This window comes from Muntiacus reevesi, chromosome 17 (genome assembly GCF_963930625.1).
Source record: "Muntiacus reevesi chromosome 17, mMunRee1.1, whole genome shotgun sequence".
NCBI classification, from domain to species: domain Eukaryota; kingdom Metazoa; phylum Chordata; class Mammalia; order Artiodactyla; family Cervidae; genus Muntiacus; species Muntiacus reevesi.
Genome location: NC_089265.1, coordinates 55,681,540 through 55,697,036, shown reverse-complemented (window position 1 = coordinate 55,697,036; position 15,497 = coordinate 55,681,540). Strand labels below are relative to the sequence as shown.

The 15,497-nt window shown below is 43.9% G+C and overlaps 2 protein-coding genes across 3 annotated transcripts in view; both read right to left on the bottom strand.

Moving 5' to 3' along the window:
* RUSC2 (RUN and SH3 domain containing 2) overlaps positions 1–6,460 on the bottom strand; it is a 57,825-nt gene extending 51,365 nt beyond the window's left edge. The window contains exon 1 of one of the 2 annotated variants that reach the window (XM_065907663.1): positions 6,173–6,460. The gene's annotated coding sequence lies outside the window, so the exon portion shown is untranslated. The remainder of the gene's footprint in view (positions 1–6,172) is intronic. The other variant, XM_065907667.1, reaches the window with a different exon arrangement.
* The window catches only part of LOC136148357 (phospholipid-transporting ATPase FetA-like), a 118,338-nt gene continuing 108,518 nt past the window's right edge, over positions 5,678–15,497 (bottom strand). Inside the window, exons 31-33 of the mRNA XM_065907865.1 lie at positions 6,334–6,551; positions 6,173–6,228; positions 5,678–5,936 (exon numbers count right to left, since the gene is read on the bottom strand). Of these exons, the coding sequence (XP_065763937.1) occupies positions 5,678–5,936; positions 6,173–6,228; positions 6,334–6,551 (533 nt within the window). The remainder of the gene's footprint in view (positions 5,937–6,172; positions 6,229–6,333; positions 6,552–15,497) is intronic.

The window sequence follows — 15,497 nt, the reverse complement described above, 5'->3', positions numbered from 1 at the left end:
TCTGTAACTAAGACCTGGTGCAGCCAAATAAACAAACAAACGAATTTTTTTTTAAGTCTACAAGTAACAGATGCTAACACATGGTGAAATGAACCCTCCCGCACCATCAATGGGGATGTGAGCTTGGGCAGTCACTGCGGGAAACGGGATGGCGGGCCCTCAGGTTCTATTCTGAAACTAGGATTACCACAAGAGTTGAAAGTGTCAGCCTCTCAGTCGTGTCTGACTGTTTGCGACCCTGTGGACTGTAGCCCGCCAGGCTCCTCCGTCCATGGGATTTCCCAGGCAAGAATACTGGAGTGGGTTGCCATTTCCTTCTCCGGGGGGTCTTTCTGACCCAGGTCTTTTGCATTGCAGGCAGGTTCCTTACTGTCTGAGCCAGCAGGGAAGCCCATAATATGATCTAGCAATCCCACTCCTGGGCACATACCCAGACAAAACTATAATGCAAAAAGATGCATGCATTCCTATGTTAATAGCAGCACCATTCACAGTAGCCAAGACATGGAGACAACCTAAATGTCCCCTGACAGATGAACAGATAAAGAAGATATGGTGCAGATACACTATATCTATACACATATACTATGAAGTACTGTCGCTAATTTGTGGTCGACTCTTTGTGACCCCACGGACTGCAGCACACCAGTCTTCCCTGTCCTTCACTATCTCCTGGAGTTTTCTCAAATTCATGTCCACTGAGTTGGTGATGCCCTCCAAGTGATGCCATGAAGTACTTACTTACTTACTTAGTTAGTTCAGTCGCTCAGTCGTGTCCGACTCTTTTCGACCCAGTGGACTGTAGCCCACTAGGCTCCTCCATCCATGGGATTCTCCAGGCAAGAATACTGGAGTGGGTTGCCATTTCCTTCTCCAGGGGATCTTCCCAACCCAGGGATCGAACCCAGGTTTCCCGCATTGCAGGCAGACGCTTTATCTTCTGAGCTACCAGGGAAGCCCCATGAAGTACTACTCAGTCATAAAAAAGAAAAAAATAATGCCATTTGCAATAACATGGATGCAACTAGGGATTATCATACTAAATGAAGTAAGTCAGAAAGATAAAGACAAATACCATATGATATCACTTACATGTGGAATTAAAACTATGACACAAATGAATCTACCTAAGAAACAGAAGCAAAATCAGGGGCATAGTGCATAGACGGGTGGTTGCCAAGGCGCGGGGGGTGGGAGGGGTGGACTGGGAGTTTGGGATTAGCAGATGCTAACTGGTATGTACAGAATGGATAAACAACAAGGTCCTACTGTGCAGCACATGGAACTGTATTCAATATCTTGTGACGAACCATAATGGAAAAGAATATGAAAAAGAAAGTATATATATGTATAACCATGTCACTTTGCTGAATACTGTAATTCAACTATACCTCAATAAAAAAATAAATTAAAAAGAAAGAGGGTGGTGCTGGCATAAAGGCAGACATAGAGACCAATGAAAGAAAATAGAAAGCCTAGAAATAAACCTGGCATATCTGGTCAATTGATACTCAACAAGAATGGCAACACTATTCAAAGGGGAAAGGATAGTCTTCAACAAATGGTGTTGGGAAAAATAGATATCCACATGCAAAAGAATGGGCCCTTATCTTACACACCACACAAAATTTAACTCAAAATAGATCTAGACCTAACCATAAGAGTTAAATCTATTCAAGAAAACTTACAAGAAAACATAGGGAAAGAGCTTCATGACAGATGAATAGATAAAGAATAATTGAATTTGGCAATGATTTATTGGCTACAACACCAAGAGCACAGACAAATAAAGAAAAAAATAGGTAAACAGGACCTCATCAAAATTTAAAAAATTTTGTGTATCAAAGAATCACAAAAGAGTGAAAAGGCAACCCCATGAAATTGGAGAATATATTGTCAAATCATAATATCTGATAAGGGACTTCTATCCTAAAAATATAAAGAACTCTTACAATTCAACAGTAGAAAGATATAACCCAATTAAAAACAGGCAAAGGATTTCTAATCGACTTTTCTTCAAAGAAAATATAAAAACAGCCAATAAGCGCAAGAAAAGATACTAAACATCACTAGCCATTAGAAAAATGCAAATCAAAACCACAATGAGATACCACTTCAGACCCATTAAAGTAAGTAAAGTCAAGTCACTCAGTTGTGTCCTGACTCTTTGCAACCCTATGCCAGGCTCCTCTGTCCATGGGATTTTCCAGGCAAGAGTACTGGAGTGGGTTGCCATTTCCTTCTCCCGGGGATCTTCCCAACCCAGGGATCAAACCCGGGTCTCCAGCATTGCAGGCAGATGCTTTACTGTTTGAGCCACTAGGGAAACCCTCAGACCCATTAGGATGACTATTTTTTAAAAAAACAAAACATAAAATAAGTGTTGGCAAATTTGTGGAAAAACTGGAATGCTTTACATTGCTGGTGGGAATGTAAAATGGTATTGCCACTGTGAAAAATGGTATGCAGTTCCTCAAAAAATTAAATGTAAAATTATCATATGACTCAGCAATTCCATTTCTGGATATATGTCCAATGGAATTGAAAACAGGGATTCATATCTGTACACAAATGTTCAAAGCAGTTTTATTCACAATAGCTAATAAGTGGAAGCAACCCAAGCTTTTATGTGGATAAAAATAATGTGATATATACTTATAACGGGTATTATTCAGCCTCAAAAAGGAAGGAAATTGGGATGCAAGCTACCACATGGATGAAACTTGAAGACATTTTGTTAAGTGAGATAAACCAGTCACAAAGAGACAAATATTGTAAGATTCAGTTTACACGTAGTACCGAGAGTAATCAAACCATAGAGAAAGAAAGTAGAATGGTGGTTGTCAGGGGCTGGGAGAAGAGGAAATGAGTTATTGTTTAATGAGTATGCAGTTTCAGTCTGAGAAAATTTAAAAAAAAGTTCTGGAGATGGATGGTGGTGATGACTGAACAACAGTGTGAATGTATTTAATGACACTGAACTGTATCTTTAAGAACTGTTTAAATAGCAAATTTCATGTTATATATATTTTACCACAACTTAAAAAAAAGAATAAATGTAATACCAGAGAGATTCTGCTATGAGTTATAACTTTTCATTAGAATGCATCCCATTCCCCACCCTCACCCCCCTGAAGTCAACCTCGGAGCAATGTTTATATGTGGGCATTCAAAACAATACACTCATTTTGCATGACAGGCTCATTTGACAGGAACTACAATATCACATGTCAGTGTTTGAGTGGGTGTCTTCTGGGTAACCTCAACACTGATCAACTAGACTATCTCTACGGAGCCTGCCCTTACCCTAACATGCATCAGTGAGCCATCTCGGTCAACTGACTTTTAGTAAGTGCTCGGTCATCGTGTATGAGTAACAGAAAAAAAGGGTGAGTTATTGTCTTAAAGTTGCACAGAGAAAAATAGAACACATAAACTGTCCCATGAACTAGGGAAGCAAATAAAAATACAGGATACTCTGTTATTTATCTGAAATTCAAATTTAACTTGCTATCTTGTATTTTATCTGGCAACGCTCTGCCATACCGGAAGTGAAGAGAAAATAATCCAGAGTGTTTTGGGGATACTGAGGTCTTAACAGGGACCTAGACAGAGTAGTGTAGAAAAACCCATTAAAAACATATTGGTTAGCCAAAAAAAATATTAAAAGTACTGGTCTCTAGACTCCATGCTTAATTCTGCTCAGGAGCCCATTTCTGCTTTGGGTATCTGTGATCCAAGGCTTACTTTCTAAAGTTACAAAGTCAGAGAATGGGAGGAAGAGAAAGTAGAGGATAAACCAAAGCTAGAAAAGAGTGAGAACATACCCAGCTTCCAGTTAGGAAGGCCTGGCCTCAAAAAGGGACTTTAGACACTTAACATAAAAATCAGAGGAAATCAGATTTTGACCTGGCTCAAAGCAGAAGAGAAACAACGATGGTAAATGCTCTGTAGCCATACAGTAGGAGGGACACGCAAAGAGTCGAACATGACTGAGCACATGTGAGTGAGGAGGGACTGGCAGAGCAAAACACCAGAGACAGTGGTGGGACCTCCCAATTCCCTGAAACCATTACCATTACTAATTCCCACGGAGCCCCCCAAGAAACTCCAGTCACAGTTTTTACCTACTAATGCTCTGCATTGACACTTTCGAACTGTGGTGCTAGAGAAGTCTCTTGAGTGTCCCTAGGACAGCAACGAGATCAAACCAGTCAATCCTAAAGGAAATCAAGCCAGAATATTCATTGGAAGGACTGATGCTGAAGTTCCAATACTTTGGCCACTTGATGCGAAGAGCTGACTCACTGGAAAAGACCCTGATGCTGGAAAGACTGAGGTCAAGAGGAGAAGGGAGCAGAGGATGAGATGGCTGGATGGTTGGATGGCATCACTGACTCTATGGACATGAGTCTGAGCAAAATCAGGGAGATAGTGAAGGACAGGGAAGCCTGGTGTGCTACAGTTCATGGGGTCGCAGAGTCAGACACGACGTAGTGACTGGACAACAACAGTGACAATAATACCGCTAGTAGTCAGGCAACTACTTCTTATAAACTCCTGCAGCTTTGAAACTATTGCTCATCAGTCAGCAACATCATCTCTTTCCCCACCGACCCTGGGCCAAAACGGAGATCGCCGAACCCTGTCTGAGCTTCAGGAAACTGAACCTGTTCATGTCATCCTCTTAGGAATCAACAAAACCAGATTTCAGGCTCTCTGTTCTTTGAGAATCCCATCTTTAAAAGGCCTGTGTTCTTGTTTATTACTGACACTGTTCAGGCAGTGGTAATCCCTGCCTGATGCTGGTCTACTGAGATATAAATGGCTCATATGGCCTGTTCATACTACAGTAGTATTTAGGAATCTTTGATAAGTCTCACACTAGGCCAGGCTGGGATGTCTCCCCTCTCCAGTGGAGGAAGGGGGAGGCGAGGTATCCAAGAATTAAAAGGGTAAAGGAACTGAGGTCATTCCTCCAACCTGTCCTGAAGCACCAGCTGATCAGGTACACTGAATCAGGTTTGACGGATGTGGCTAGCCTCCACAATTCTTCAGGAGAGGGAGCAGTTAGTCTCTAGGGCAAAAGGAGGGGGGTCACCTGGGTAAAGCTCTTTAAAAGATTATCTGGGCAGCCACTGAAGGACTGGCCAATAAAAATTTCTGCAGCCTTGGACCTTAATTTTTTCTTTTTGGTAAACATAACATAAAGGTAAAACAGCTAATAAAAAGAAGCTTCTATGTAAATGAAATTAGATGCATGAACTGAGACACTATGTTCAGTTTTATGCTCCCACCGTGAGCACGGTAAGTAATCCCCAGACGCCCTTGCTTTTCCCCCCATTCATGTAACTAGTGACACGTCTTGCCATGAAACACTGCCTCGCAACCTCTGCATTGGTTTCATTCATTCACTCACCTATCAAATATTTACCGAGTCTCCCATGTGCCCGGCACTGCGCTGGGCACGGGAGATAAAAACGAATCGTGTGGGGTCCTTGCCTGCAGGGCAGCCCCCCGGTGTCCTCGGGGCCAGCCTGGCATCGCAAGGCAGCCCTGGGCAACGGGATCACGGTACCCTTTGCAGAGGTGAGAGCGGTAGCAGGGGGCTGGCAAAATGCCAGGCCAGAGGTTTCCCAAGGTAAAACTGGATGTGAGCGAGCGACCCCAGCCCGGCTCAAACAGGTATCAAGCTGGGAACGGGGGCCCAAGGGGCGGGGGGCGCAAAGGCCCCGGCGCGCAGAGGGCTCCCGCCGCAGTCGCCGGGCCGGGGGCTGAGCGGCCGCGCGCGCTCCTCCAGGGCCGTCACAGGAGATGTGGGGACAACGATGGCCCCTGGGCGCGAGTCAGCTGAGGCGGCGTCTCGAAGGGACAGTTTGAGGAGACGGTTGGGTGGATCTGGGGTGACGCCCCGAAGGATGGCTCGTCCTGGGTGACTGGGGGTTCAGTGGATGGCGGAGCCGAAGGGCTAGGACTGAAGATGAGGTTGGTCCAGAGTGTCAAGCAAGACCGAAGGGTGGGGCTGGCGGGCCGAGGCGGGCGGGCTGAAGGGAAGGGAGGGCGCGCTAGGGACTGGGTAGATGGGCGAGCTGAGGGCCCTGCTCCCAAGGGACCGCTTGGCACGCAAGGACAGCGGATCTCCGGCATCGCCCGCCCCAGAGACGCGTCCTACCTGCTCTCTCGCCTCGGCGTGGTCCTACCGCGCAGGCAGCGGCGGCGGCTCGCGCCCTGCAGGGGTCGCGTTGCAGCCGGGCCAAGCAGCCCCGTCCCCCTCTCTCAGACAGCTTGGTAACGCCCGGTCCGCCCCTGCAGCTGTGGCGCCGATGGTCCGACCTGAATTGCCCTCCCGCCGCCCCTCAGGACGGCCCGCGGCTCGGCCCGCTGGGCCAGTGCGGGTGCCCGCCCGCCTCGCGGCTCCGTCTGCACCGAGCGCGGCGAGTCACGCGCAGAGCTTTCGCGCGAGGGCAGCGGCCGGGCTTCGGCCGTGGCCCCGCCTCCTGCGGCCTGCGCCCCGCCCCTTCGGGGTGGTGCCGGCGAGCGGCGGGGCTGTGCTGGAGCCCAGAAAACCCTCGCGCGCGGCTTAGCTGGCGTGTGGAAGGCAGGTGCATTTGCGCATCCGCCGTCGCCTAAAGGAGCGATTCTCTGCGTGACACCGCAGTAGAACCTCTTGGGAAAAATAGAAAAACAAAAAGCCTGACCTCAGCAGAGACCAATTGATCCAGAAGCACGGGTAGGGTGGAGAAGGGGTTGGGTGGTCCCCAGCCTTGATATTTTGCAAAGCACCCCAGCATAGCCAGGATGAAGAAGCCTGGTAAAGTCTAGAACAGAACAAAGACTGTCTCCTTTGGCCAAAATTTTAGTCAGGTTCTTCTGAGTCGGCCCTGGACCAGGCTTGACTTTGGGCTTCCCTCTTTGTCCTTGTAGAATCCAACTTGAGCAAGAATCCCTTTAAATCAGTTTATTGGAAATTCTCCGCTCTTGATATCTGACCATCCTTGGTGTTTTATCACCTTCGCCTGCTTTCAGCAATAATTCTGTTGAGTTGATCTACCAAGAATCCCCCTTTCCTCTGATGTCTCCTCTTAGTAGTTGCTATGTTCATGTCCCTCCAAAATCCATTTGTTGAAATCCTAACCCCCAAACATGAGTAGGTGGGGCCTTTGAGAGGTGATTAAGTCATGAGAAGCTTGCATGATTAGGATTAGTGGCATCACAGAAGATACTTCATGGGGCTCCCTAGCCCAGTCCTTCAGATGGGGAAGTAGCGGACCAGAGAGCACCTGGTGGCCGTGCTGGCACCTTGATCGCAGACTTACAGCCTCTAGAAGTGTGAGAAATTTGTGTATAAGCTACCCAGTCTGTAGTGTGGTGTGTTTTTCAGCCACGGCATGCAGCGTGCAGGACCTTCGTTCCCAACCAAGGACCAAACCCCTGCCCCGTGCATTGGGAGCACAAAGGCTAACCACTGGACCGCCAGGGGAGTCCCTGTGGCGTTTTATTGAAGCAGCCAGAATAGATGAAGGCTGTGATTTTCCAGCCACTGACCTCTACCCTGCTGCTTGGCTAATAAGTTATCACTTGTCTTTACTGGGGTCTGAGTTGAGCTCAATCTCTCCCCCACTGCAACACCTCATTGCAGCGGTTCCTATAGATATTCCATGATCCCCGGCCCACTCCCGACCCTCCCCCTGCCCTGCCCCTGCAAATAAAGTCTGCCTTACCATCTTTAACAAGTGTAATGAATATTTTTTTCTTTATCAGAACTCATGTGCTTCCTGCTCCTATGTAGGGTGTATGTGAGACACTGAAGACTGTTGTCGTCCTCTTGTATCCAAAGCGGGGTGGGGGCAGGTGGTCTTTCAATAACTAGTTATTAGAACCTCACTAGGTTCCATCCTCTGTAAAGAGAGTCTGAGACCCTGTGCTCTGGGCACGCACAGGCTTGTTAGGTCACAGTCAAGGAAGGAGATAAATGTCACACTGTGTAATATACATCCTCAGGCCTCACAAAGTCATGTGAGCTGAGCTTTGAATAATGAGTGGGAGGTAAAAGGTGTGGGGGAAGCATGTACCTAAGAACAACGGGGCAAACCAACTGACATGATGGAGACGAGGGACCGATGCAGAGAGAGTAGCAAAGATGGTCAGGCTGTGATAATGAGCCTTCCATGACAAACTTAAGGAGCTGGGACTCATCCGGTAAGTAGTGGAGAAATACTTCATCTGGAGGCAGGATGGTAAATCAAATATGAATTTTAGAACTACAGTTCTGGGGGCAAAGTGGAAAGGGCTTTAGCTAGGACAATTGGAACCCTTTCCCTGAGAATTTGGACTTGAGGGAGAGAGAAGTACGCTTTTACTCATGGTTAGACTTACAATGGACATTTGAGAATGGTGTCAAATTTTACTTGTCAAATGGCCTGAGTTGCAGAAAAAACCAATTTGCTGAGAAGTATCAGTCTGTTGCCTAGAGAGGAGTCAAGTGAAGACACAAAGAAACTACTCCCCAGGTTCTCGGGGCCTCCAGTAGCTGATTCCACTTCTCACTGAGGCCGTTTAACTCTTACTCTGGGTTGATGATGCATCCTTCTATTCATTCATACAGTCTTATTTTTGACCTCAGAAAATGTGGGTTACTTCCTGTTACTTGTGTTACGGGATAAGTTTTCAAGAAGTTAAAATCATGAATCTTATACAGATATAAAATAAAGCCATATTTAATTCACTGATTAATGAGAGAGCCAGTAAGACACTAAGATTGGTTCACAAGGGTAATTTGACTTTTAGAAATGTAAATTCTCTTCCAGACAAAATTAATTTGCATCACCGAGGAGGAATTATTTGCATTGTCAAAGGCAGAAATATTCTGCAATATTATCAGTATTTGAACAGATAAGAACTTTAGAAACCTCACTCCAGCCACAGTGTGGATACTGAATTAGAGGAAAGAGACCAGTTAGGAGACCATGGTAACTGTGATGAGAAATGGGAGGGTGTGAATTAGGGCAGTGGCTGAGGGGTTAGATAAGAAGATGTAGATTCAAGAGACATTAAGGGTATAGACTCTATAGGACTTAACAATTAATTTAATGTGTCACTGGGGGTTGGACGTAAAGAAGAGCAAATAGTCTCAGATGACTCCCAGGATCCTCCAAATGCTGAGTTTTCTCCAAAACCCTTTGTACACCTCTTAGAAGATTTGGAGCTAGAATTACAGGGAGATGTTGGATCTAGGACAATGCTCCCTTGTTTCTCTGTTTCTGGCAGTGATAAATATGGTCTTTCCCCAAAAGTTCTTAAAGATGCAGGATGAGCCAAATCTTCCCACAATCTCTCCCTATTCCTGAGACACTGTAGATGAGGAACAAGTATAAACCTGGCCTATGTGTGTTAGAATCACCTCTCTGTTTTCGCTTTTGGCAGTTATTCCATCTAGCTCAAGTGAAAAAATCTCATAACCCATCCAATTTCAGAAAACCCCTCAAGGGGTGCTCTCCTGAAATGAAATAATGTCTCATCTGTTTCTCTTTATATTTTATTCTTCTCTCTAAAGACCAGACACATTGGCCCACTCATCTTCATACTTAGAGAAAGTCATGACCACTTTCAAATGGGGGCTTCTCTTTCTGAAATTATATGACCTATTCTCATCACTGACTTAATTTCTCAGAATTCTAATTACAAGAAAGATAACATAGATTGGGGTCACATATCCACTGTTGGCCAACTGTGGCCAGGACTAGTGGAGTCAACTGGCATGAACACAACTCATCCCGTCACTAAGAGCTGAGTGGGAAGAGCCAGTAATCTATGGATTTAGCACCGTTGAGTAAATCAAGGGGCTTATTTGATAGACTAGTGCCTGCATCTTCTGCAGCTAACCCACAGAGTCCTTTGGTTTTATCTTCAAAAATGTATCCTCTACTCATACACTTATTTCTTCACTGCTTCCATAGTCTAAGCCACCACCATTCCATGCATAGACAATTGTAATTTCCTCCTAAATAGTCTCTCTGGTGTCACTTTTACAGTCCTATTGCCCATAGAATGGCTTAAACCATCTTTTCAAACTGGCTTTAAAGTCTTCCACGGCATCTTATCATACCTCTCCAACCACCCTCCCCTTTGCTCATGATGTTTTACCCACGTTAGACTTCTTACATACAAAGCTTGCTCCTATCTCAGGGACTTGAATGTCCCTAAGATTTTTGCAAAGCTAGATCCTTTTAGTCATCCAAGTCTCATGTCACATGTTACTTCCTCAGAAAGTCCTTTTCTGACCAAAAAAGGTGGTCGGAAAGTTAGCTGCCGCTCTCCCCTCACAATCTCTCACTGTAAAAGCAGCCACTGTGGCAGCTTCATAGCACTTACTGTCTGAATGATCTTGTTTCCTTTGATACTGTGTCTTCTTCTAGAAGGTAAGCTCCATGATGGTAGAAATCTTTGTTATCTTTCACTCTATGGGCAGCATATAGAACAGTGCCCAGACATGGCAGACACTCAGTAAATATTTGTATATGGATGCATGTGAGAGAAGGCAGTGTGTGTGTGTGTAATTGGAACTTTGAAAGAATGGCATTTGTGGGGTCAGTATCAGATTCTTTACTGTCTGAACCACCAAGGAAGCCCATAACGGTGAAACCATTTTATATTGTCTCCTACCCTTTTAACCTATTGCGTGAGACTTTATGAATTTTCTGGTCATTTTAAGGTAGCAATCAGTACTGTTACTTTGAATATTTAAGATGTCTGAGGTAATGAAAGTGTTTTGTTAAATTTCATGCTTTAAAATTAAAGTTTTTCATATCCCTCAGCCTGGCCCTGTTGCAGATGGTCATATTCAGTGGGGCTTAGTAGATGCCTATTGTTCCTTACTTACCTCTCTTCCATGCCCCAGTTTGCTAATCTTCTTTCTCCAGTGTTTGAGCAGGGTGCAGGGAGAAGGAGGTTCTTACTTGGCTGATACTGTCACAAACTAGTTTTAGTGTTTGGCAGGTATCTAAAGTCATTTTTTTTTTTTTTTTGACAGAGAGATTCTTTCTTTGTTGGTGTAGATATTTCTCCTATACCAATTTACTTTAAGGTGAGTGAATTCAGCTCCTCTAGCTGATCACTTATAGCTCCTTTACAAATCTCTAGGCAGTTAAAAAATCAACTTTATTGAAGTATAATTAAACAATAAAATGCACAGATTTTAAGTATACAGTTTGATGAGTTTCGACAAATGTATATATACACCCATGTAACCACCTCTGAAATCAAGATATAGAAAATTTACCTCATGCTGTTAGACAGGCAGTCAAACCCACCCTCAGGCAACCTGCTATCTATTTAAAATACCCAGGCATTTGACACCATATCTCTTGCTTCCTTCTGGGGAAGTCTCCTCAACCTTTCAGACGGTCTCTCTGGAAGAGACCAAGATAAAGAACAAGATATGGACAAAATAAAGAAACGGTTTATATCTGATCTGGGGGAGCACTCATGAATCACTTGTCCTGAAAAACAATGCCAATCTCACCACCACTATTAACACCTCCTCTTGCTCTACCGTAGAACAGATAGCTAGCTCTTCTCTCCTTTTTGAGATTTTCCAGGTATAAGTGAGGCATGAGTTCTCTGTATCCCTCCACCCATTAACTGTATCAAATCTCGGCAAGTAATTTCCTTATACCCTTTCAAAACTAAACTGGGGGTGGGACTCAAAGCCTACTAGTAATTCTCTCCAAGGATACTTTTCCAATGTCTGAGTTGCTGGCCTCTTTCTCAAGGTGGGTAAGGAATTAAGACTTTGAGACTTTTCATATCCCATTTTTTGGCAAGTCTTAAATGGTTATCTAAAACTTCACCTTAGAAAGAAGTATCTGCTGTTTTGGATCCTTGAAAAAAAAGTCATGTCCAATTCTTTGTGACTGAATGGACTGTACCCCGTCAGGCTCCTCTACCCTATGGAATAGGAATTCCTCTATGGAATTCTCCCGGCAAGAACATTGGAGTGAATTGTCATTGATTCCTGAGTAGAGACCAAGACTCAACTCTCCCAAGATGCATATGAACCATCAGGGAGGATGCCAGTTGTTCAGGAGTTTGGGGGGATATTATTGACTTGAAAAGGTGTCAGTTCTTGGGTCAAAGAGAAGTTCAGTTCAGTTTAGTCGCTCAGTTGTGTCTGACTCTTTGTGACGCCATGGACTGCAGCACATCAAGCCTCCCGGTCCATCACCAACTCCCGGAGTTTACTCAAACTCATGTCCATCAAGTCAGTGATGCCATCCAACCATCGCATCTTCTGTTGTCCACTTCTCCTCCTGCCTTCAATCTTTCCCAGCATCAGAGTCTTTTCCAATGAGTTAGATCTTTGTATCAGGTGGCCAAAGTATTGCATTTTCAGCTTCAGCATCAGTCCTTCCAATGAACATTCAGGACTGATTTCCTTTAGGATGCACAGGTTGGATCTACTTGCTTTCCAAGGGACTCTCAAGAATCTTCTCCAACTCCACAGTTCAAAAGCATCAATTCTTCAGTGCTCAGCTTTCTTTATAGTCCAACTCTCACATCCATATATGACTACTGGAAAAACCATAGCTTTGACTAGATGGACCTTTGTCAGCAAAGTCTCTGCTTTTTAATATGCTGTCTAGGTTGGTCATAGCTTTTCTTCCAAGGAGCAAGCATCTTTTAATTTCATGGCTGCAGTCACCATCTGCAGTGATTTTGGAGCCCCCCAAAATAAAGTCTGCCACTGTTTCCACTGTTTCCCCATCTATTTCCCATGAAGTGATGATACCAGATGCCATAATCTTAGTTTTCTGAATATTGAGCTTTAAGTCAGCTTTTTCACTCTCTTTCACTTTCATCAAGAAGCTCTTTAGTCCCTCTTTACTTTCTGCCATATGAGTGGTGACATCTGCACATCTGAGGTTATTGATATTTCTCCTGGCAGTCTTGATTCCAGCTGTTTCTTCATCCAGTCCAGCATTTCTCATGATGTACTCTGCATATAAGTTAAATAAGTAGGGTAACAATATACAGCCTTGACGTATTTCTTTCCTGGTTTGGAACCAGTCTGTTGTTCCATGTCCAGTTCTAACTGTTCTTCTTGACCTGCATACAGATTTCTCAGGAGGTAGGTCAGGTGGTCTGGTATTTCCATTTCTTGAAGAATTTTCCTTAGTTTGTTGTGATCCACACAAAGACTTTGGCAAAGTCAATAAAGCAGAAATAGATGTTTTTCTGGAACTCTCTTGCTTTTTCAATGATCCAGCGGATGTTGGCAATTTGATCTCTGGTTCCTCTGCCTTTTCTAAATCCAGCTTGAACATCTGGAAATTCTCAGTTCATGTACTGTTGAAGCATGGCTTGGAGAATTTTGAGCATTACTTTGCAGGCGTGTGAGATAAGTGCAATTGTGCGGTAGTTTGAGCATTCTTTGACATTGCCTTTCTTTGGGATTGGAATGAAAACTGACTTTTTTGAGTCCTGTGGCCACTGCTGAGTTTTCCAAATTTGCTGGCATATTGAGTGCAGCTCTTTCACAGCATCATCTTTTAGGATTTGAAATAGCTCAACTGGAATGCCATTACCTCCACTAGCTTTGTTCGTAGTGATGCTTCCTAAGGCCCACTTGACTTCACATTCTAAGATGTCTAGCTCTAGGTGAGTGATCACACCATCGTGATTATCTGGGTTGTGAAGATCTTTTTTGTATAGTTCTTCTGTGTATTCTTGCCACCTCTTCTTAATATCTTCTGCTTCTGTTAGGTCCCTACCATTTCTGTCCTTTATTGAGCCCATCTTTGCATGAAAATTTCCCTTGGTATCTCTCATTTTCTTGAAGAGATCTCTAGTCTTTCCCATTCTATTGTTTTCCTCTATTTCTTTGCATTGATCACTGAGGAAGGCTTTTTTTTTAATCTCTCCTTGCTATTCTTTGGAACTCTGCGTTCAAATGAGGATATCTTTCTTTTTCTCCTTTGTCTTTCTTTTCTCTTCTTTTCACAGCTATTTGTAAGGCCTCTTCAGACAACCATTTTGCCTTTTTGCATTTCTTTATGTTGAGGATGGTCTTGATCACTGCCTTCTGTACAATGTCACAAACCTCCATCCATGGTTCATCAGGCACTCTGTCTATCAGATCTAGTCCCTGAATCTATTTATCACTTCCACTGTATAATCATAAGGGATTTGATTTAGGTCATAGCTGAATGGTCTAGTGGTTTTCCCTACTTTCTTCAATTTAAGTCTGAATTTGGCAATAAAGAGTTCATGATCTGAGCCACAGTCAGCGTCCAGTCTTGTTTTTGCTGACTGTATAGAGCTTCTCCATTTTTGGCTGCAAAGAATATAATCAATCTGATTTTGGTATTGACCATCTGGTGATGTCCATGTGTAGAGTCTTCTCTTTTGTTGTTGGAAGAAGGTGTTTGCTATGACCAGTGTATTCTCTTGGCAAAATTCTACTACCTTTGCCCTGCTTCATTCTGTACTCCAAGGCCAAATTTGCCTGTTACTCCAGGTGTTTCTTACTTCCTACTTTTGCATTCCAGTCCTCTATAATGAAAATCTTTTTTGGGTGCTAGTTCTAGACGGTCTTGTAGGTACTCATAGAACCATTCAACTTCAGTTTCTTCAGCATTACTGGTTGGGGAAGAGACTTGGATTACTGTGATACTGAATGGTTTGCCTTGGAAATGGACAGAGATCATTCTGTCATTTTTTAGATTGCATCCTAGTACTGCATTTCAGACTTTTTGACTGCATTTCAGTCAACTTTTTGTTGACTATGATGGCTACTCCATTTCTTCTAAGGGATTCTTGCCCACCGTAGTAGATATAATGATCATCTGAGTTAAATTCACCCATTCCAGTCTATTTTAGTTCACTGATTCCTAAAATGTCAATGTTCACTCTTGCCACCTCCTGTTTGACCACTTCCAATTTGTTTTGATTCATGGACCTAACATTCCAGGTTCCTAAGCAATATTACTCTTTACACCACCTGTCACATCCACAACTGGGTGTTGTGGTTTCTTTGGCTCCGTCTCTTCATTCTTTCTGGAGTTATTTCTCCACTGATCTCCCGTAGCATATTGGGCACCTACTGACCTGGGGAGTTTCTCTTTCAGTGTCCTATCTTTTTGCCTTTTCAAACTGTTCATGGGGTTCTCAAGGCAAGAATACTGAAGTGGTTTGCCATTCCCTTCTCCAGGGGACTACGTTTTGTCAGAACTCTCCACCATGACCCATCCATCTTGGGTGGTCCTACATGGCATGGCCCATAGTTTCATTGAGTTAGACAAGGCTGTGATCCATGTGATCAGATTGGTTAGTTTTCTGTGATTGTGGTTTTCAGTCTGTCTTCCCTCTGATGGTGAAGGATAAGACGCTTATGGAAGCTTCCTGATGGGAGATACTGACTGAGGGAGAAACTGGGTCTTGTTTTGATGCGGGGCCATGCTCAGTAAATCTTTAATCTAATTTTCTATTGATGGTCAGGG